At 49.6% G+C, this 21,855-nt stretch overlaps 1 protein-coding gene across 1 annotated transcript in view; it reads right to left on the bottom strand.

The window, feature by feature from the left end:
• Window positions 1–16,412: 16,412 nt before the first annotated feature.
• Window positions 16,413–21,855, bottom strand: part of PARVA (parvin alpha) — a 144,289-nt gene continuing 138,846 nt past the window's right edge. The window contains exon 13 of the mRNA XM_079787222.1: window positions 16,413–20,739. Within this exon, the coding sequence (XP_079643348.1) occupies window positions 20,663–20,739 (77 nt within the window). The 3' untranslated portion in view covers window positions 16,413–20,662. The remainder of the gene's footprint in view (window positions 20,740–21,855) is intronic.

The raw sequence follows: 21,855 nt of genomic DNA on the forward strand, positions 1-21,855 counted from the left end.
AAACAGAGGCAGCTGTCTCTAGCCCATGTGGAGAATCACCGACCCCCTGAGAATGGCAGAGCTGAGTGCTGGAAAGAACCTGGGTCCTTGGTGACATCATGGAGCCGCTGAATTCGTCAGCCCTGGAATTCTCGTCACTAGATGGATTTTCCTTATGATCTAGGCCAGTCAAGTCAGAACTTAAGCGCCTTGTTGTGAGTGAAGGAAGGCAGCTGGGATGATGCACTTCTCCATGGGCTGGTTCCCCTCACTTCTCTTCTGGAAATAGAACGTCCATCAGCCGGGAATCTTGTAACAAAGGCCTGACATTCCTGCCTCATGTGGGAACTTCGGGAGTTCCTTTCAAACTCTGGAATTCTCTACTCCTGTGCACTTGGGAGAGGAGCTCTGAGAAGCCAGGGGAAGGCGTTCCTTGGGGACACGAGAGGCAGCGAGGGCACTGGAAAGAGAGTGCAGGCCCTGGAAGCAGAAGCTTCGAGGTTGCTCCTGGGAATCCCATTGCCAGCCCTGCAGTTCTGGCTGAATCACATCAGCTCTTATAACCTCAGTCTTCTCACCTGCAAAAGGGGGCTGAAAGTAGCCCCTAGCTCAGGATCAGGATTACATGAGAAACCGCCCAAGTGCCTGACAATGTGAACGCCTACTTAGAGACAACTGCTCTGAAGAAAACGCCGAAACGCAGAGCAGAAAAGGAAGGCTTTCATTTCCCTGACTGGAAGCAGGGAGATGAAATACATTGTTGGGCTGGGAGACCCACAATGTGGGGGAAGTGGTGGTCCTCTCGGGGAAAGGTTTCATGCCCGCTTCCTCACCAGCTTTCTCAAACAACACCACTCTTTCTAAGTGGTTACAAAGAGCGATGCGGCCGAGAGCAGAGGGAAAAAGAGGAGCCCCTTGGACAGTGGCCTGCAGCCCTGCAGCCGCGAACTATTAATAGCCTGTAAACCCTGGCAGAGGAGCCCAGCCCCTCCCACCCAGGGGACAGCTGAGGGGTCAGAGCACTGCCTGACATGGCCTTGGAATACTGGTGACCCCTCCGGAGCTTTCTCAGTTAGGGAACATTTTTCCTGCTGGGCTGGGTCTGGCTGCGCTTCCTCCTGCAGAGACCCCAGCCTGAGCTGCTAGCCAGGTTCACATCCTGCAAGCATTCACTGACCTCTCTGTGGGTCCTCAGGCCACACACTAGCAGCCTCCACACTGGCCCTAAGATCTCTCTCTTTTTTTTCCCCAACAAAGAATAGGAAGTCAGGAGCTTCTTTGGTGATCTCATTGCATTCTCACAGCATTGAGCAAACTATTTTATAAAAATATTTCTATTGATTTCAGAGAAGAAGGCAGAGGTAGAGAGAGAAAGAGAGAAACATCAATGATGAGAGAGAATCATTGATCGGCTGCCTCCTGCAGGCCCGCCCCCCTGGGGATTGAGCCCGCAACCTGGGCATGTGCCCTGACCGGGAATCGAACCATGACCTCTGGTTCATAGGTTGACACTCAACCACTGAGCCACACTGGCTGGGCAAGCAAATCTATTTTAGAGAAACAGAACCCAGCTTAGAGAGTGGTCACGACCTCTTCAAGGAAAGGAACTTTGGTTCTAGAACCCAACCCACCTGTCTCCAAGTCAGTGCTTCAATGTGAAGTCTGGGAGACTTCCGGGCCTTCAGTAAGACCCTCCAAATCCCTTGTCATGCTGGCAAGAAGAGGAAGGAACCCAGGGTAGAGTGAGCGACAGAGGGCAGGACAAAGCCAGCCTAGCACCTGGACTCGGGATCAGAGGAGCTGACGTGCCCATTGGTGCTGCTCTGGCGACGAGGGGGCTGTGGCTCATGGAGCAGACAGCGCCCTTCTTTCCCTTCCTTTGCATAGTCACGCCTGATTTTATTGCTTCCAAGCTTAGAAAACCTAGAGACCCTTCTTGGTTCCTAAATGCAAGACAAAGACAGCCCCTTAGCTTGGCATTCCAGGTCCTTCACAACCCAGCTCCCATCCCTCTTTCAAAACGCACCCTCCTCTGTGCCATCTGTTCCCACACAGACCTATTTACAGGTCCTGGGATAGCCATTTAAAGAGCAAGGATAATCTCCCCTCCCCCCCCCCCCCCCTGTGCCCTCCCCTTCCTCTTCCCCTGGCCTGGTCTAGCATCTGGAGCAGGAACTGCAGGAAGAGCTGTCACCCTTGTCACCTGGGTCCAGACAGCCGGGATAAGAGGGATGAGGCCCGGGACGTGGGACCAGGAGTCCACAGACAGGAAAGCCCAGACTGTCCCGTCCCACTACAAGGGCTGAGTTCTGGAGATCCTGGGTTGGGAACGCTTGACCTCTCCTTTCAGATGTACTGGGCCTGGATTCAGGCTGCTTTTCAGACACAACTCTGCTGTGTCTCCAGGCTGGCTCTATGAGCTTCCCCAGACTTTTCTCTTCTGCCCCTGGTACTGTTCTCAGTCCTTCTTTCTGGTGATTTCATTTTCAGAGAATCCTAGGCTCTGAGTCCATTTCCAATGGGTTAGGCCAGTGGTCGGCAAACTCATTAGTCAACAGAGCCAAATATCAACAGTACAACAATTGAAGTTTCTTTTGAGAGCCAAATTTTTTAAACTTAAACTTCTTCTAACGCCACTTCTTCAAAATAGACTCGCCCAGGCCGTGGTATTTTGTGGAAGAGCCACACTCAAGGGGCCAAAGAGCCGCAAGTGGCTCGCGAGCTGCAGTTTGCCGACCACAGGGTTAGGCCCAAATATTAGACTGTGAGTGTCAGTCTTCCTAGGTCTGAATGGCAGAGCATCCCGTGAAAGAAGGACAGCGTGAACATTTACCAAGTGCTGGCCTGGGGCCAGAGTGTGCTGGGAGCTGGTGCCCAGGAAGCACATCCAGAAAGGAACCAATCTACCTAAGATGTCATTTTTAAAAAGTATTTTTTATTGATTTCAGAGAGAAAGAAAGAGATAATCATGGACTGGCTGCCTCCTGCACGCCCCACACTGGGGATCCAGCCTGCAACCCGGGCATGTGCCCTGACTGGGAATCGAACCGTGACCTCCTGGTTCATAGGTTGACGCTCAACCACTGAGCCACACTGGCCTGGCCCTAAGATCTCATTTTTTCCCCCCAACAAAGATTAGGAAGTCGGGAGCTTCTTTGGTTGGCCTGTTCTGTAAAGTAATACCATTAAGCTTATAGACAGAGTCTACCTAGGTTGACTACCCTCAATACCAACACCTGCAGCTCTTGAAAGGATTACAGAAAGATTTGCTGGGAATGACTGACCCCACACTCGGCAGTGAGAACAGAAACCAATTTGTTCTGCATCCCAGCGCACCACGGGCGGGGCAGAGTCTGAGAGTTGCAGGGGGAGTTATCTCTGCAGGACTCAGGCAAGACTCCCCTCCTTCCAGCTTCAGTCATTCCCGGCCTTGGGTCTCACTGCTGAGTTTTCACCGGGTTGGCCCTCCCGCAGACCTGCAGGGAGGTGTCAGCATCCACAGTGATTGAGTTTGCTCTGAGCACCATCTTGGTGAGTTAGCTTCCGTGGAGGTCACTTTTGTCCAATCAGCCTGCCCTGCTAGCACCACTCCAAATCCCCATGACCGCAGCACTCAGAGTTTGGGGGCCTGGATGTCTGTGTTCTCAATCCCAATCAGCACATGCTCCCTCCTGCTGCGGGCGCGGGTGAGTTAGCCCTTCCTCTGCCTTTGATGGGAAGTCATTTCTTTCCTGTGACTCCTGCGATGCAGCCGCAGCCGTAACCGTGGGGAGAGCTGTGAGCAGGCGGCACTGCTGTTTGCACCCTTGGGTGCATGCGCTTATCCACGTTCATAGTCCTCATGGAAACCCTTTGAAGTGGGGGTTATCTTCCTCCTTCAGCAGGTGAGAGAAGGAGACTCAAAGAGAAGCTGCAGGTGGTGGCAGAGCCGGCACTGAACCCAGAACAGCTGGCGCTGCATCCAATTCACGTCCCTCAGCAGCTCGCGAGAAGCCAGCCCCTCACCCAGGGAGAGCACATGCTTGAGGGCTGGCCCTACCTGCCTGTCCCAGCCACCAGGCACTGGGAAGCCACCGGGTGCCCTCTGAAGTAGTATACACTCTCTCTGAGTCTTGCTGAGCAGGCAGGGAGTCCTAGGGCTTCGGCTGGTACGTGCTTGGACCAGGGACAGTCCTGCTCTGCCCGAGGCTGAGTCATCCCTGGACGTTCACCCAGGTCACTCTATGGCCTCATGTGACTTGTCTTAGAGCAGTGGTCGGCAAACTCATTAGTCAACAGAACAACGATTGAAATTTCTTTTAAGAGCCAAATTTTTTAAACTTAAACTGTATAGGTAGGTACATTGTTATTAACTTAATTAGGGTACTCCTAAGCTGGCCTTTGCTAAAAACTCAAGGGGCCAAAGAGCCGCATGTGGCTCATGAGCCACCGTTTGCCGACCACTGTCTTAGAGCATTTCTGGGTTTCTTGGGGACCTTCCCAGCCCTTAGTGAAGGGGACTTGTTTTCTAGGCAACCCATCTCCCTGAGCTCACTTGCTTGTTCATTTTGCAAGTATTTTCACTTCTCACTAAGTGTGTGTCATTTCTTTCCAGGTCCTGTGTCTCTAAGAAAGAAAGAGCCCTGCTTAATGGGAACACATGATATGCCAGGCACTGACACATCATCTCCTGTATGTAATCCTTATAACAAGCCTGTGAGAGGGATCCCATTTTGGCAGAGGATTGAATGCTTCTTTCCGTAGCTAATAAATGGCAAAGGCAGAATTTGAACCTGGGCCTTTCAGCCACACCTTTCCCACATACCCCTTTTCTCCTAAGGAAGTTAGTTCGGATCCTGTGGCGGCCACTTAAATTCACGCTTGAACTCTGCTGTCTCCAGGCTGGCTCTGTCGAGCTGCCCAGACTTTCCTCTTCGGCCCCAGGTGCCCTGCCCAGCCCTTCTTTCTAGTGATCTTATTTGCTGAGCATCCTGGACTCGGAGACCTGGAAGGGACTTCAGAAGCCACCCAGTCCCTCTCCTCTGGAGCTGGAACCTCCTGCCTGACCCTCAGCCTCCTTGGAGATGCGCAGGACAGAGACTGCTTCCTTCATTTGGGGATGAGGAAATGTCATCAGAGAGGGTGTGCTGGGTATTCGCTCTCCTCCCGCTGCTTCCTAACTTTCTCCATCAGTCTCTGTGCCCAGGAGGCTGCAGCCGCTGGGCTGCCTTGGCCTCTGGCTTCCTACCGGGAGGCACTGGCAGGAGATGGAGGGAGAGCCTGAGGAGAAAGAGGGGGTGTTCATCCCCCTGTTCCCTTGCTGCCTGGTCTCAGGGAGGCAGTAGTGAGTCGATTCCTCACTGAAAGCCCTGGCTCCTGTTTGGCGGCCCTTTCTTGTAGCTCTAGATCTTATTGGGTCCCCGGCGCGGTACCAGCTGCCCAGTACTGCTGCTCTCCAGTGCATCAGCATCCCTCATGGCTTCCCTCAGCCCTGCCCCCAACTTTGAAAAGAATCCCTTTGTTAAATGCTCATCCACAGTCCCATGTTCATCTTTTTCATTCCTTTAGATCGGCCCCTCCATTTCTTACAGAGACTCACCAGACAGAGAGGTGAAGTGACTTGCCCAAGGTCTCTTGGCAACTCGGCGGTGGAGCTAGGTCTTGAACACCGGTCTCAGGGCTCCTTGACTGATGATGAACCTCCTGGTGCCACTTGAGCCGCCCTGCTTTCCGACCCAAATGCTTCTGTCCAAGACTGAGCACCTGTACAGCTTGTCCCTCGCACACATCCTGGGCACACGATTGCCCACCCGGGATCACTTTAAGGGACTTCTTCTTGGCTCTTGTGAGGCCGATATTGCTGAATGTATGAATACCCCTGGGTCCAGACCCTGCACTTCTCGTTCTGGCTGGTCCCACCTTCTCCAGGGCTGTCCCTGCTGGTCCAGGTGCAGTGTAGTCCTTCAGCTGCCCTCAGAGCCCAGCCCTTGAGGACTTTTTGGCCTGGGGCTCATTGCTGAATACCAGGGATTTCCCTGAAGCTTCCTAGCCGCCAAGCTCCTGGTCTCTAGCTTGGCAGGTGGCCAGAACCACCCCCTGCTGCCTGATGTTGGATAGTGGACTCCATGTCTGCCTATGGGACTGTCTTCCCCCAGGTCCACCCCATCCAGACCTTGTCTGAGCTTCACAAGCCATTGAGTGCTGCTGCCCTCCAACTACCCTCCATGGGTGGGCACCTGATCTCCTGGTCTCTGCCATCATCAACAGTGGATGAGATCTAGGGACTCTGTCGCTTTGAGGAGGACCACAACCAGTGGTCATGTTTTGGAGCACAAATGCTGATTGCCCCACCCCCCAGCCCCCCACCCCTCCTGGCCCTGGAGAAGGAAAGCAGGAAACCAAGGCTGGGCATGATGTCAGAACCTCAGTCAAGCAATCTGGACTCGTGATCAGCAATGATTCCTTTGGGAAATAAGAGTGCCAGGCAAGGAAACTGAGGCAGAAACTCAGGTGTGCTGGGGGAACAGCAAGAGACGGCTGCTCAGATCCACAGCCTCTAAGACTCGTCCACTAGGCATGAGAGTCCCCAGTGAGTTCAGGGCCTGAAGGAGACTGAACTTGCAGGTAGAAGCCTCATTGCTTGAGGTGCACAGGGTCCTGGGGTGTGCGTGCTCATGTGGGCGCAGTGCAAAGGGGCCCCCAGGGACTGGTAGGCCTGCCTTCCTGGTTTCCTGCCATTCCTCTTTTTTGCCTCTGGGGAGGTACCCCTTCCTTCTCTCTCCTGGCTGGTGTATCAGGAGGCTTTTATACTCCTCCCCTCCTTCCCCCCCCCCCCCCCCCCCCCCCCGCCCCATTTACCTCCTCCTGGAAGGCTCCTACTGCCTCCTCCGTGAGACAGCAATTCTGACTCAGTCTGGTGCAGAAAGCATGAGTGTGACACATTCCTGTCACCTTTGGGGACATCCCTGGGGAGTGTCAGGGCATTGAGTTGAGATCTTGACTGGACAACCTCTGGCATGCCTGGGCTGCCCTGAGGAATGTGGGAACTTGATCTGCAAAAAGAACAACTCTACCCAGGGGCCGAGGCCTGGGAGCACAGGCCTCTCCCACAGGCGACTTCCCCGGGGACCCTTCCCCACACGTAGCAGATGACGGACCCGCACGGGTTTCGTAGGTGTCATAAACATTCCAAAGGCCTCATCTTCCCCAAACAAAATGCCAGAAGCACGGTGGCCAGTGCAAGGATTACAGGCTCGGGGGTCACGCAGGCCTGGGCTGGAGTTTGCCTCCAACCCTTCTAAGCTGTGCCACCTGGGCAACTCATTTCTCCCACCTGTAACATGTGAACGTAATTACACCTCCCTCAGTGGTGAAGATTGGGGGAGATACAAACAAAGTAGGTTTGTATCTCAAACATTTCGGCAATGTTAATATTGTTCCACAAAAGTGGAGGGCTTTGGAGTCCACGGCCCATAGGGCCAGCTTCGCCACCGGTCAGCTCCGCGGCCTTGGCAGCCTGTCTCCACCTGTGAGCTGGCGGGGCCGGATACCACGATTCTCAGCACTCTGAGACCCCGTGAGTCTTTCCAAGTGGCCGCAGGTGGGGTTCCTGGGCAACAGGCTCTGATGGAGGATTGTTTGCCTACAGGGGAGCCATGGCAGGAACACCTGTGAGAGCACAGATCCGTGGGGCAATACTTATGCGGGAGCAGGATCGGCAGGGAGAGAAGCTGAACTGTGAGGCGGCTGCAAGAGCGGCTTCCACACCCTGGCCTGGAGCTCCGAGGCTGGGACAGCCCCTCAGAGACATCCTGGACGGAAGCAAGGTACTGGCTTTGTGTCCACACAGACTAGTGATTGGTCCCCAGAAGAGGTCATGTAGGCTGGGATCTGGCAGCTTCCTTGGCTGAGGGTGGGGCAGGGGAGCGGGGAGGAATGAGTGCCGTTCCCATCTCTGGACGCTTCTGGAAAAAGAGACTGGCCTGCTGGCTTCTCGGGCTGGCCTGGTCTGACCTTCCCCCGCCAAGGAGAATCAGTGTCTGTCCCTGAACACTCGCCCTCTGCCTGGGGCTGCCAGAAACCCTGAAGGCAAAAGCTGAGGAATTTGAAGCATTTATGACTTAGCAGGATTGTTCCCAAACTGCAGGCTGCTCTGAAGAGCCTTCTGGATTTCATTGTGGTTGCTTCTGGGCTCTCAGAGCCTGGCCAAGGGCTCCCTGGGTCTCGCTTTCCGGGGCCACCGTCTGGCTGCAGGGTCAGGGGGCCTCTGTGAGGTTGGCTGGACGATGTGTGGGTGTTGGGAACCTTGCTGCCGGGCCAAAGGTGCAGCACAGAGGCCGGAGTCGGCGCTTCTCACCCTTTCTAGAGGGTCATCTTAAGCTCTCTGGGTTTGTTTGCTCGCTCATCTCCCACGTGCTTGGTACTGCCCGCAGGACCTAGGGTAGGGCTTTTCTAGAGAACAATGGCTCCTTCTGAGCAGAAAAACCTGCCTTATTATAGTCAGTGTTTCATTCTCTCGAGTTTGAAAGGTAGCTACTACCTTGTGATTCTGCCTCCTTTCTCTACCCCATTGCAGCTAATCGGCCCAGGAGTGGGCCTCGGACCCCAACAGGGCAGTGATGAGCATTATTGGGCACTTATGTGAGCCTTGTATTGGTATCCTAAGCTATAAATCCTCTGCAGTGACACAATGACAAATAGCTTTCCTTTCTCTGTTCCTGCTTCCCTCCCACTCCATTGCAGACATCACGGGGCTGGATTGATTAGCAATGTCTGCTGTGCGTATGTGAGGAGCAGAGTAAGCATGAGGCTATTCGCCAATCCTGGTCTTACGCTTGTAGGAATAACAACAGCAATAAGAATGCAAATCTGCCATGGAGCTTTCAGTTTCACTGAATGTCCACAGCCACACTCTGGTTCAGCCCTCTTGACCAGGCTGGGTTATAGACCGGGGTGCGTGGTCTGGGATGGTCACTAGTGTGGTTAGAGCGGTTTCAGAAGGGAGGCCTGCATAGGGTGGGGTGGGAAGGGACGCCACCTGAGTCAGGCAAGCAGAGCTATGCCCAGTGCTCAACACGTGACAAAGCCCTCTTACATCTCACTGCGACAAAGAAAGAGGCTCAGAGAGGTAAAGTGGCGTGCCCAGTAACACAGCAAGTGCCAGTGCTTGAACCCAGGTCGTTTCCTCTAAATAGAAGTTCTCAGGGGTCCTAGCTGTACCTAAAAAAATGTACTTGTGCCCTCTTCCCTTGGACTGTCCTGGGTGTGTAACCTGACTCTGGCACATTAAGAAAATCTAAGAGAAGATCATTGCTGTGTGTGGCTTGCTTTCTCCTTTTCCCCAGAAAGCCATTTTGAAATATGATCTCATTGAGCTATTGTCAATATGCATCAATGTGGCACCTGTAACTTTTCAAACAGCACTTGTGCAGAGGCCAATGTCAGTAATCCTGGGTCTTGCGTGGAAGAAAGAGACCCTTAGTGGAGACCATTCCCATCTGGGCACAGGCCACGTCGATGGAGCCATGTGCCCTCAGTCAGGGGCTGGGCTGGGCTAGGCCTGGACCCTGAGTCAGGACTGCTGTCATCATATTTCTTTAGTTCCTCATCACTGGGTCCATGGATGCCCACAGTTGCAGACACAGGTGCCAACACCCTGACTGGGAGTTAGGGGGCAGTAGGGGAGGAAGATTGGAGAGGTAGGATTCATGGGCAGGCAGCGCTCAGCAGCCCTGGAAAGATTTGGTTATTAAAGACCCAGAGTCTACCTGGAGCACCTGGGCACTTTGATGGTAGCACCCTCTTCCCTGGCTCTTATCCAGCTCACAGGCCTCCTGCCTCAACCCCTGCCCTGTACCGCAATTCCCCAGTGAGCTCTAAAGGCTGGTCTGGTTAGTCCCCTTTCTGGGCTGTTCAGACCAGTTGGCCCCTGTGAATGGTGCCACCTCCCCAATCTCAAGCTTTGCTTGCTGCCTGGGCTTAGCTCTATCTGCTGGAGACCTTCGCTCACCTCCCGCCTCCCCTTTGAGATCTCAGCAGTTCTGGCTGCTTTCCCTGGTCAGCAGGGGTCAGCTGTTCAGCCCCCAGCCCATGTAGGCCTCCAGCCACATAGTTGTGCTCAGCCCATCTCCTGCTTTCTGCCCAGAGCTGGACAGCCCCCCGAGTCCCCAGTCCAAGATGACAGGCCATTTCTTTGCTGGAGAGGAAGTGAGGCTTCTTCAGGTGTTCATACCTGCACTTCTTCGCAGAGTACCCCAAGTAACCAAATGTTTGGCAGGAAAAGCCGCAGAACATCCCCTCAAAAGAACATCTTTGGAGTTTTGTTAAATATTTCTTCATTCAGTTTCCTGTAGTCGGTTAAGGAAAGCCCTACCACTCCCCCTCTACCAACCAACTGAATAGATAGGTCTATGCAAGAAAGGCAAGAAGGAACACAGTATTTGAGATGTTCAAAGAAACACTGATCCACCATTGCAGTCAAACCCCATTAGCACACTCTTGACTCCTGTCTCCAGCCCGTGGGGTAGTCAGGATGATAGGGACACGGAGGCAGCAGGGAGCTGTGGAGAGAATCAAGACTTCCGAGTCCCACCTGGAGCTTCTTTGGACCTCTGTTTTCTCTGCTATAAAAGAAGGATAATAATAGCACCTCCCTGAAGGGTTGCTGAGGTGTGTGTAGGAGCCTAGCCTGTTCCTGGTATGTGATTAGAGTCCAACCATAGTTTCCTTTACTGCTGGAGCTCATCCCAGAATCAGAAAGGGGCTTGGAGCTGAGCTTTCCTGAGAGGGAGCATTTGAACTCTTACAAAGCATGGGTTACATATGATACAACCAAAGGGGGTCTGATCCCACAGGCAAGCGGCTTAGAAGGATCCTAGCAGGGTTTGTGTTGGAAGGGGTGAAGACCGAGCGGAAGCAGCATGGAAGGAGATGCGGCCCAGGCCCACGTGGGGTCTGACCTGGGGTCAGAGGAAGGTAGCAGGGCTTGAAGTCACTAGAGTGTTCACACGTGGGGACGAGGCCGTGTTTGTGTGTTCTCTGTGGTATTCTCTTGGACCTAGCACAGTGATTGGCACCATAGGAAATGTTTAAATATTTATTGAACTAAAGAAGAAGAAACGAATGAATTACAACATTCTCAGTCAGAGCCTGATTGTGTCAGGAATTCCATTTAAAAACAAGGCAAAGGAGAGCAACTGCTGGCAGGAAGCAAAGGTTCTTTGGCAAATAGACACGTCTGTCTGGATACAGTTAGCGATTGGTCAGGCAGAACAGAACTGGATTCTAGTGGCCTTGAGCAGACAAAGGGATTCTGGTCTGTGGACAGTGGAAGCCACTAAGGTTGTGAGAAAGACTGAATTCACAGGGTAAGGACCTGAACTGGAGCTGGGCTATCTGAGCTCAAAGCCCAGCTCTGACACTTCTGAGGTATGTAACCAGTGTCAAGTCACTAAATCTCTCTGTGCCTTCAGTTTTGCATATGTAAAATGAAGATGAAAATAGTACCTACCTTGTAGGGTTGTTGAGAGGATTAAGTTAGATGATTTGTGTAAAGTGCACAGGGTAAGTGCTCAATTAGCACCACTGTTTGCATTATTTGAGGGGGGAGTGTATGAGACTTTCTGAGCTGCGTTTCAAGAAATTTAAGCAGGGAATATATGCAGAATGGATTAACCAAAGAGAAACTAGTTAAGGCAGCCTTTGTCTCACCCAGAGAAGCCATCACCTTCCCAGGTGATGGAAAGGACAAAGCCACGTATGGAAAGGGTAAGAATTCAGTTTGGGGTGTGCCAAGTTGGACTTGAGGTAGCTCATTCAGGAAAAGATGTAAAACTGGACATGCTCATCTGGATGAGTGAGGTGTTGGGGCTGGAGGGAGAGCAGGTGGTGGTAGAAGCCCAGGAGAGAGGTAAGGAGAGAAGTATGAAGGACGTCCCCAGGGAGCATTCACATTTAAGGACTGGAGAGAGGAAAAGAGGCCACCTAGGAACACACAGAGCAGCAGCCAGAAGCTGGGAGGGAAGCAGAAGAATGCAGTAACTCTGAAACTCGGCAGCCTAGTTCCTGGAAGGAGGCCAGCCCAGTAGATGCTGACCACTCAGAGAACAATTTCAGTTTCTAGAAAACTAGAGGTGGGTTTTGGGGGGTCCACAAAAGAAAGGAGAAAGGAAGAAAATGGAATTGGCATGAAGCTGTACACTTCCAGGAAAGTGTCTTAAGGAAAAAGGGAGCCAGGGCAGAAGATGGAATGCAGGGAGAACTGGCTCAAGGGCAAGTCTTTTTCATCCTAGAAATTTGCATGGTTTGAAGTGGAAGTCAGGATGCCGGAGGAGGGAACCAGCCCTAGAGGAGGTGGGTGGAGGAAGGGACAGCCTGGGAATTTATGCAGGAAGAAGTGAGAGGCAGTGAGAAGAGATGTTGAGATGCTATGGAAAGAATATGACATACTCAGCTTTGCTTTCATGGTGAAAGAAGAGGTAAAGACACAGGTTGAAGAAAGAGGGATGAGGGACATGGTAAGAAGGTAGGGAATATGTATTTGTGGATATGAAGACAATCCATGAGAGACAATTTGCAGAAGTTAGGGAGCACTCAATGGCAATTGAAGGATGACTGAGTAGTTAGCTGGTGTGTGTGTGTTCATTCTGTGATTTTCTGCAGCAATCCCGTGTTTGGGAACAGGAGTAGAGACATCTACCAATAGGATTGACCAAAAGGTGATTTGGAGAAGCAAGAAAACTTTGAGTGTGAAGACAGAGTCCAATGGTTGGCAGTAGAGCCCAGACTGGACTTTGGGGCTCGTGATGACTGGTTGGAATCTGTGGAACAAAGGCAGTGATTTCCCAGCAACACTAGACTAGAAAAATGACCCTAAGTCTCCATTTGGCTTTAGGGTGAGATGTGTGGTTTTTGAAGCACCAAATCTGCATGGAACATGAAGTTGCTGATCTGGAGGCAAATGCCCCTGAAATTTACAGGCAGCTGGGGCTATGGTATTTCCTGGGAGAATCTAACAGAGACCTTCAAAGGCATCTGGCATTATCTCATGTCACTGAATTATTTCAAATGAGCTGCCTCTGTCCACCCCCATTAGGATGGAAGAATCCATTTGAGAAGGGACCCTGCACTTTCTGATCCCATTTTGTGCATAGAATGGGGCTGAACCCAGAACAGGCATTCCACAAACATTCCCTGACTAGGCTGCATTCTGATCATGCACAGTTTGGGGCCCCACCCAAGATGTTGATGAGGATTCTTCTTGTCCCATGGTGTTTGGTGTCCCAGCCATCGATGCTAGGACAGGCCTATGCCACTGTGGGTGAGTAAACTTCATGCAGGGATTGGAGTCATCATGAAAAGAACAAGAGAGAAAGCTCTGTGTCTTCCTGACAAATCACACTGAAGGCGTGCATATCAGAAAGTCATTTAATCTGAATATGACGATGTGTGCAAAGGTGAATTTTATAAACTCATCTGGCAGGTCCCCTGTTTAGAGTGGTGGTCGATGAGTTTGGTCTCTCACAGACAATGACAGACTTGATCATTTCCAATGCAGGATAGGATGCTATTGGAATTAGCTGGGAGAGCCAATGATGTAGGAGGTACAGGCTCAGCAGCTGCGTGGAGGATGTATGTACCTCCCACCCCCAAGTGCAACACGTCAACCAGACTCCAAATGTGGAGGAAATGAAGGGTTATGGCCTCAGTGACCTAGCTCAGTGCATGCTCACTGGTGACCATCTTTTTTTAAAATTGAATTTAATGGGGGGACATTGGTTAATAAAATCATATAGGTTTCAAGTGTACAATTCTATACAATACATCATCTGTATATTGTATTGTGTGTTCACCACCCAAAGTCAAGTCTCCTTCTGTCACCATTTATCTGCCTTTATCCTCACCTCCCTCCCTCCACCCCCTAATTATTTTAAGCCAACTGTCCCCAGTCCCAGGAGAGTTTATATTTTCCAACATCGTGACAAATAAGGAAAAGATGGAGTAAACTCGAAACTCTAGTGGCAGAAGGCTTCCTTCCGGGAGCTGCTTTTCAGAAACCCAGGCAAATGTTTGCAAAGGCAGGGACTGTTTCTACAAGCAGGTGGTGCGGCCATTGTCAGGGTTTCCAGGAAGACATATAAGAGCCCGAGAGCCGTGCAGTGCCAACCCTAGCTCCCATACCGAGCACACGTGTAGCAGATTCAATATCTATTGTCCTGTCCACCTCAATAAGACATGGCACTCTTTAAAGCAGTTGCCTTAATAACGTTTGTGTGTCTTGGAATGCCGCCTTGGGCTAACAAATCGTATCTGAGGATGTGAAAACATGAAAATCGATAACAAGAAATGAAAAGTCCGTTTCAGTGATAAAACATCATTTATCTTAATCATTGGGGCTTCTCAGAATGTCCTAAGTGCCCTTTTAAATGCCAGCATTCAAACTGGTGCCCGCGTGTGTGCAGAAGGCCTTAAGCAAGCATGTCAAACTCCCCGCCGGCCACAGGTTTGACATGCTTGCGGGTCAAGGCAAGACTATGGATGGCTCAGGACACAGCCTGCTGGAGAGACATCTTTCTGGGGCAGGTGCTCACTGGACTGGTTTCCAACTGGGTGACTCAGGGATAGTTCTGTCATTTCAAAACTCCCAATGAAAATAATAGACCTTCCTATGAAAGCTGTTTCTCAAGACTCTAACTGTGAAGCGTAAGGGGTCCACTTTGGTGGGCTTTATAATGTGGTAGGCATGATAACAACAATTCAGTCTGATTATGGGAGAATGAAATTATTATTTTACCTCCAGGAAGCCTATACCTTGCCCTATCCCCAGGTTAGATGGCAGCATTCCTGTCCTCTCCAACCCCCTCCCATAAAATCCACATAGGGATAACTCAGCAGAAGTCCTTCGTGGTAAGAAGGTTGGAAGCAGTGGTCCCCAGGGATCAGCATTCTGGCTGCTAGTCTTCTCTGTTCCTTTGCTTCAGGTCCCCTTAGCTCTTCCCAGAGGACCACAGTGTGGAGAGGCTGGAGGTAGTGTAGGAACTCCTGCCCTCCCAGCAGCCCCAGGGAAGTGGAGGATTAGGACTGCCCAGCAGGCACTGCCTTTTAAAGCAAACCCAGGCTTCCAGCCCATGTTTGAGTCCAGTCTCAGAACTCAATAGTGCTGACATAGCTTTCTCCAAAGTTTTCCAGCACAGTGGCTGAGGCTTTTTTTTTTTTTTTTTAGGATTTTTAAAAATTAAATGTTATTGAGGTGACATTGGTTAATAAATTTCATAGTCTCAAGTGTACAATTCTAGGATACATCATCTGTATATTGCTTTGTGTGCCCACCACCCAAAGTTAAATCTTGTCGCCATATATTTGACCCCCTTCTCTCTGGTAACCACCATACTGTAGACTGTGCCTGTGAACTTTGTTTATCTCGTTTGTTAATTTGTGGCTTTCAATTTTATATCCCACATAAGTGCACATGGTTCAGAAAGCTTTTTAACATATATTACTTCCCATTTTTCTTGTGATAAAATCTGCAATCCTCTGATACCTCTCCATCCTCCTCCCCCTTTGTATTCTAGCCATCCTGGCTTTCTGCTAGTCCCTCCAGGGACCCAATCTTCTCCTAAATTGGGATCCTCATCTGCACTGCTCCCTTGAAAGGCAAGCTATTCACCTGAGTAGCTCAACCATTCAGGTGTCACTTTAAAATGCGACTTTGCCAGAGACCTCTCTCTCTCTCTCTTTTTCAGAGACCTCTCTTGATTTCAAAATCTAAATGAGACCTCTTTCATGGATTTTGTACTTATCCACAGTAGTCATCACAAGGTGTAAGTAGAGCAGGTTCTTGAATAACGTTGTTTTATTCGACTTTGTTTCATTCTAATGTTGATAAAGGAGAAAAAAAATTGATTCCTGGCCAGGGCCACTCTCTGTGAAGTTGGCATGTTCTGTGTCTGAGTGGGTTTTCCCTAAGGATTTCTGTCTGTTTTCTCAGATTCATTTTCATGTTTAATTCTTGAAGTGTTTGGGGCCTTTACTTAGAAGTTTGGTGATGTTTTTGTGACCAGAAATATGCTGTAGGAACTTAATTCTTGTATATATTAATCAATGGTAAAATTGGTTTCATTTTGTTGTTTCACTTGAAGTTGCAGTTTCCAAGAACCTATTGAAGAGTTAAGTGAGACATTTCTGGACCATTGATTTGTGATTACTTTTCGCGCGTCTTTCCCATTAGATTGAGCTATATGAGTGTGCCTTAGCCTCACTGCCACTGGACACAGCCCGCCTAACACATTGTAGACCCTCAGCACATGCTTGTTGACTATATGGCTAAGTGAATGGATGAGTTCCAAGATATCATCCTGCCAATTTCTCAGGAGACAAATAGAACCCATGGTCAACATGATCGGGACGTGCCCTATTCTGCCTCCCCTTAGAGAATTACAATGCACAATAGTGTAGGGAACTCTGAGATGGGCTCCAATTAGAAAACAAAAAGTAAAAATGAAAACCAACACTGTAGAAAGTGAATTTAAATTTCTTTACCCTGTTTCCCAAACTTATTTGAATTATGACATTTTTTACACTGAACATCTATTAACATCCCGCAGAATGCACTTTGAGATGCTTCACCGGTGGCTTCCTCCCTGGGGAGGGAGGAAGATTGTCAGGCGTGGTGTGGGGGCTGCCCATCCTGCATCGAGCACCCTCACGGTTGCCTTGTGGTTGTGAACACATAGGCACACATGCAGTCAGCACCATAGTAAAGCAGAATTTGTGTGAGCGAATTCTGAAAAATGTTGGAGCTAGCTTGGGCTTATACTTTTCAGGGAAAAGAGAGGGGAACATGTAGTAACAGTCTGGCAGATATAGTCTCTGTAGTTATGACAGTGACCCATTCATACATGCTCACTTGTTTTTTGCTGAGACCTGAACCTGCAAAAATGTTGGGAAGCTGGTGTGTAGATGCAGGTCCCTTAGCTGGTGAGTGAGTCCATCTGCTACCCAGTATTTGCATCTCAATGCAGTTCTCTTGTTTTCTGTATCCACAGAAACTCTTTTTGAATCTTCCAGTAGACCTTAGTGAATTTTGTGGGGGGACAGTGTATGTAATATTAACATTAGTGAAGATTTTAGGACATATCCTTTTTGCACATCTAGCATATGTTATGTAGGTAGAGTTCCTGAGGTGGGGCTGTATTAAAGGCAGTGGATCTCAAATTCTTTTTGGTCAGCCTCTACTTTGGACCAAACTGCCTGACCTACCAACTTTGTCTAGTTTCATTTTCCAGTGGAAAAATAAATTGGTGATAATTTGGGGGGGGAGAGGATTATGTATGCCTTTGCTCTAGCACTGGAGTATGGATAATTCATATTTGAACCACAATGTATACATGTCTGAGAGTCTAGTTATTGGAAAATTATAGCCCCAGGATACTGTTGATGCAAATAGGCTTCAGTACACTTTGTAGGGTTAACCAGGCAACCCACAACAAAATAAATTGATAATGATATAGCTAAGCTAACAGTATTTCATAATTAAAAAGTACCGAGAGTAGCAATTGCAAATTGCAACCAACTTGGGCAACGCTGATGATGTGCTGTTAAAGAGCCCTTCTCCCAGATTTTGCAAATATTAGCTCTGTGCCTGCACATGTGAAATCAGAGCCTCCTGACTGACAGAGGAGCAGCATGGGGCTGCTGGGCTTGCAGCAGAACATGGTAGGGTACTTAGTCGATTTCACATTAGCAGCCCTAGTAACAATGTACAAATGGAAGCGTAATCAAACTGCACACCACTCACCATAATGATCCAAAGGAGGACTTAGAAAAAATCAGTTCAGGGCACATGGGAATGTCTCCGGTAACATGTCCTGTGAGACCTACTCCCCACCCAGTAGGTCTCAGTCTCTGACTTTTCAAATCACTACCCAGGTAGCATCACCACCTTTGGGTAAGGCTTTCATTTCCTCGCTCAAGCGGACCAGAGATGGGCCTTTGGGTTTACAGAGTGCTCAGATTCTCATCTTTAACATGTAAAAGGTTTTAATACTCAGTGTAAAATAATCTCCAACATATAACATTAAGTGGAAAAAGCAATGAGTCTGACAGAATATATGAGATGCTATCTATATTTTTAAAAATCCCCAACAATCATATGCATGTTGATGCTTTTATGGCTGGATTATCTCTGGAAGGGAATATAAGAAATGGATCAAAATAGTAACTTCTAGGGAGGAGTATTGGCCGCTGGGGGCAGGGATACTCATTCATGCTTCTTGAATTTTGCACCATTTATATATTAACTATTAAAAATACCAATGAATTTAAATTTAGACAAGAAAAAGAGTGAGCCTATAGAGACTACCGTTTTTGTCTCAGGTTTTGTTTGTGTGGTTGTTTTTTTTTGAGACAAAGGTTAAGTTTGGTTTATTTATTGTTCTGGCGCCTTTTCCCCCTTCAAAACCGTGGCCATGTATTGAGCAGGAGAATCTAGATGAAAACTGCTAAAGGAGATGACAGAGTGATAAAAGCAGGCCCAGGCTCTGGGATTCTGGACTGAGTCTAAGGCCTCAGTCTTGAAACAATAGTCTGATAAGTTAGACCTGTGATTAAACTTCCCAAGTGTTCCGAGCTGTTTTCATGCCGTGTGTATGTAAAATACAAAAAGGAGGGCTCTTAATAAGGACATGCCTTACAGTGTGCATTTGCAGCTCGAATACAGGAAAATAAAAGACAAAACAAGGGAGAGAATTCGGAGAGCAAAAGCAGGTTTACATGCACTCATTGCTCTTATTTCATCCGCTTTAGCACTGCTCGAGGAGACAAAGCAACGACTTATATTGATTTGCTACCAGGAATTTAAAAGAGAACAAACAAATATTACACTATTTAGTATTTCCTAATGAAAAACATAACATTTCACCACTTATGTAAAAAATAATTGTATCTTTTCACATAAATTGACACAAGAGTACATTGTCTTTGCATCTTAAATGCTCATTATGCTGATTAACAATTCTTTCTTAGAGCACAATACCCAAAGGGATATGTATTATCTGTAAATTGTATGGGTTCTGAGCCACTGCAGGTGGACCGCAGAGAAGGAAATGTTTAGGAGCTGGAAGGAAATGCTTTGGACAGTATGGGAGGCCTAACTCTGGGTGGCGTAGACAGGGATCAACATGAATTGACTAGAAGAGGGCTTTGTGCAATGGGCACAGACTTGTGGAGGCGGGCACACAGGCTGGGCCCATCTGGCATATTTGGGAAGATTCTATAATGAAGACATACCAGTAAGAGTTACTAATTACCCCAAGGCCTTGGTCAGTTTACGAAGACTGTAAACCCCACAAGCCCCGTCCCTCGTCTGAGGGTATTTCCTTATTGTGAAGTGTGCAAATATTCCCCCCTCCCATGCTGCTTTGTCCTCCTAGTCACCCCTACTTTAGCCCCTTTCCGATCTGCACAGGCCCCGGCAGCCTGGGACAACTGGAGCCTTGTGTTTCCACGCTGGGGTCACAGAGCGGGGATGCAAGTCCCCGTAAGCCCGCCAGTAGCCCACGCAAGGAAACGGCTCGGCTTGGGTCTGAATGGCTTACATTTTTCCTCGCCTGAATTAGCCGGTAATTGCACGTGGGCAGACTTAGCCAGGAATGGTCTAAAATGATCAATTAGAAGGCAAAGAGGAGTTCCTTTCTTTAAAGTTCAAGGGTCCCTGGTGAAGAGCCCTACTTCCCAAGCCATGCTCACGTGGACGTGGGTCTCTGCCCAGCGCTCGGTGGTGCCGGCGTATATTGTACATTTGCCTAATGATAATGAATTGAGTACTTATTTTGCAGTAAAATATGGGGCACTTCCATTACATGCAATCAAGCAAAAAGGTTGTAAAATGTGCCACTCCATTAATTTTAAACAGAATCCTTCCCAAATGTCACCCTGAAACCAGAGCATGGGGTTATTACAAATCTGAAGGAATTAAGAGTAATTTTCATTTGTACAAAGGAGCTGAGGGACATGATTCCTGCCACACATACACTATTAATTGGGTTAAATTTGCCAATTTGAGTGTGAATCACTAAAGCCCTCCTGGCCTGCTTGGTGGCGAGGTCAGTGGGCGCCTGTCTTTGTGGGTGCGCATGCGCACATACACGTGCAACTATAGGACAGGCAAAGAATGTGATGTAATTGGCTCGTTATTAACAAATACGTATGTTGTTCAAAGAGGAAAAAACAAATGCCAAGTTCTGGCAAGTCTCTTTACCTCTCTGAGCCTTTTCCTCATCAGGGAAAGGGGTGTACAACACCTGCTTCAGCGGAAGTTACGAGAACTAATGAGTGTGAGTACATCAGAGCACTTAGTGTGCTGTCTGGCACATAGTTTACACCCATTAAATGGTAACTATTACCTCTATTTTCACCTTCTTGGGGCGGGGGCAGGGGGAGGGTGTCTCTTGGACCTAAGCTGGTTCCCAAGTGACACTGAGGGAAATCTGGATCCGGCACCAGGATGGGGACAATCTTCCGAGGCCACTGCTGGCTCCGACCCCAGGGCCTGGGAGGGGTGGGTCAGCCCAATGAATTTCTGATCGTTTCCTTCCTAATTCAGTTCCCAGGATTTCTGGGTTGTGGCTGGACTTTGTGGGACGGCACAGAGCGGGGGGGGCAGGAATAAGCAGGTTAAGGTGGTTCGGAGGACGGTGCCGCCTGTCCCTCAGTCCACGTTCCGGTACTTGGTGAAGAGGTTGTACAACACTCGCAGCGTGGATTTCAGGTCACAGTTGACGATGTCTGTGCAGAGAACAAAAAATACGTAACGCTTTGTGGGGGGCCACGTGACCCAAAGTTGGCATCTGTTAACCTCTCCCATCCACCACCCACCGTGTGTGCCCACACGGTCCTGCGTGGATGCCCCCGCAGCCACAGGACATCGTGCTGTGCCCCAGCACCCCCCAGGAGACCACCAAAGGCCGGTGGGTGCGGAAGGATGGGCTGTGGAGTGTTCAGCAAGAATTCAGAGCAGGGGAGCAGCGCGGGGCTGCCGAGCTGAGCCCGGGGCATGGTCTCTCAGTAAAAGGAAGCAGACCCCAGCTCATATAGCCTTCACCCCGGACACAGCATCTCCAGGTACAAGGGGTGCTTCCCTGACCCTGACTTTCCCCTAAGTCGCACCTGTCCCAGGGGGACCCCCTCGACGCAGAACCGGCCATGAGTGGTAGGAAGGAGGGGAGAGTCTGAGGCTACAGTGGGGAGAGGTGGGGAGTTAGGACTAAGCTGCCTCTCCCTCAGGAAGGGAGGGCCCTGGAGGACACAGAAGCCCAGGCAGAGAGTGCTCAGTAAGCCTATGTCTCGGCCAGACAGTTTCAGATTAAGGAGAGCCAGGCAGCTGGGTTTGAGGCTGGGAGTAGGATTAGATGTTCAGGAGAGTTCCTCCATGAGTTCCCAAGCTTTTATACAACCATTTCCTCCGTTCCCTCCCTCCCTCCCTCTCCTTTGCTCCCTTTTATTTAGTGGCCACTTCCTTCCCTGGCTGTCCCTCTAACCCTCTGCAGGCCCCTCTGCCACCTCCTCCCCCACCAAGGTCCCTGCACTCACTCCCTGGGAGGGCCTTCCTCCAAATAACTGGAGTCGGAAAACATACAGGAAAAAAGGAACTCTGCCTACTATTCAGGAATGCGTCCTAAGGCAATAAAATGGTAAGAAAATGCAAATAAAATAAAATAAAAAGACAAAAGCCTTTAAAAGTCAGCAGAGTGGCTGTCTTCAGGGAGGAGGGAGAGGATTATGTTCCAAAAGGGCAGTTCGGCGGGAACTCTCGGAGCTGGGAGGGCTCCTCTCACCGAGTTGGTGGTGATTGCATGGTGGCTCGCTGGGTAATATTTCACTAACCCGAACATTTATATCTTA

This window comes from Cnephaeus nilssonii (assembly GCF_951640355.1).
Source record: "Cnephaeus nilssonii genome assembly, chromosome: 13".
NCBI classification, from domain to species: Eukaryota; Metazoa; Chordata; class Mammalia; order Chiroptera; family Vespertilionidae; genus Cnephaeus; species Cnephaeus nilssonii.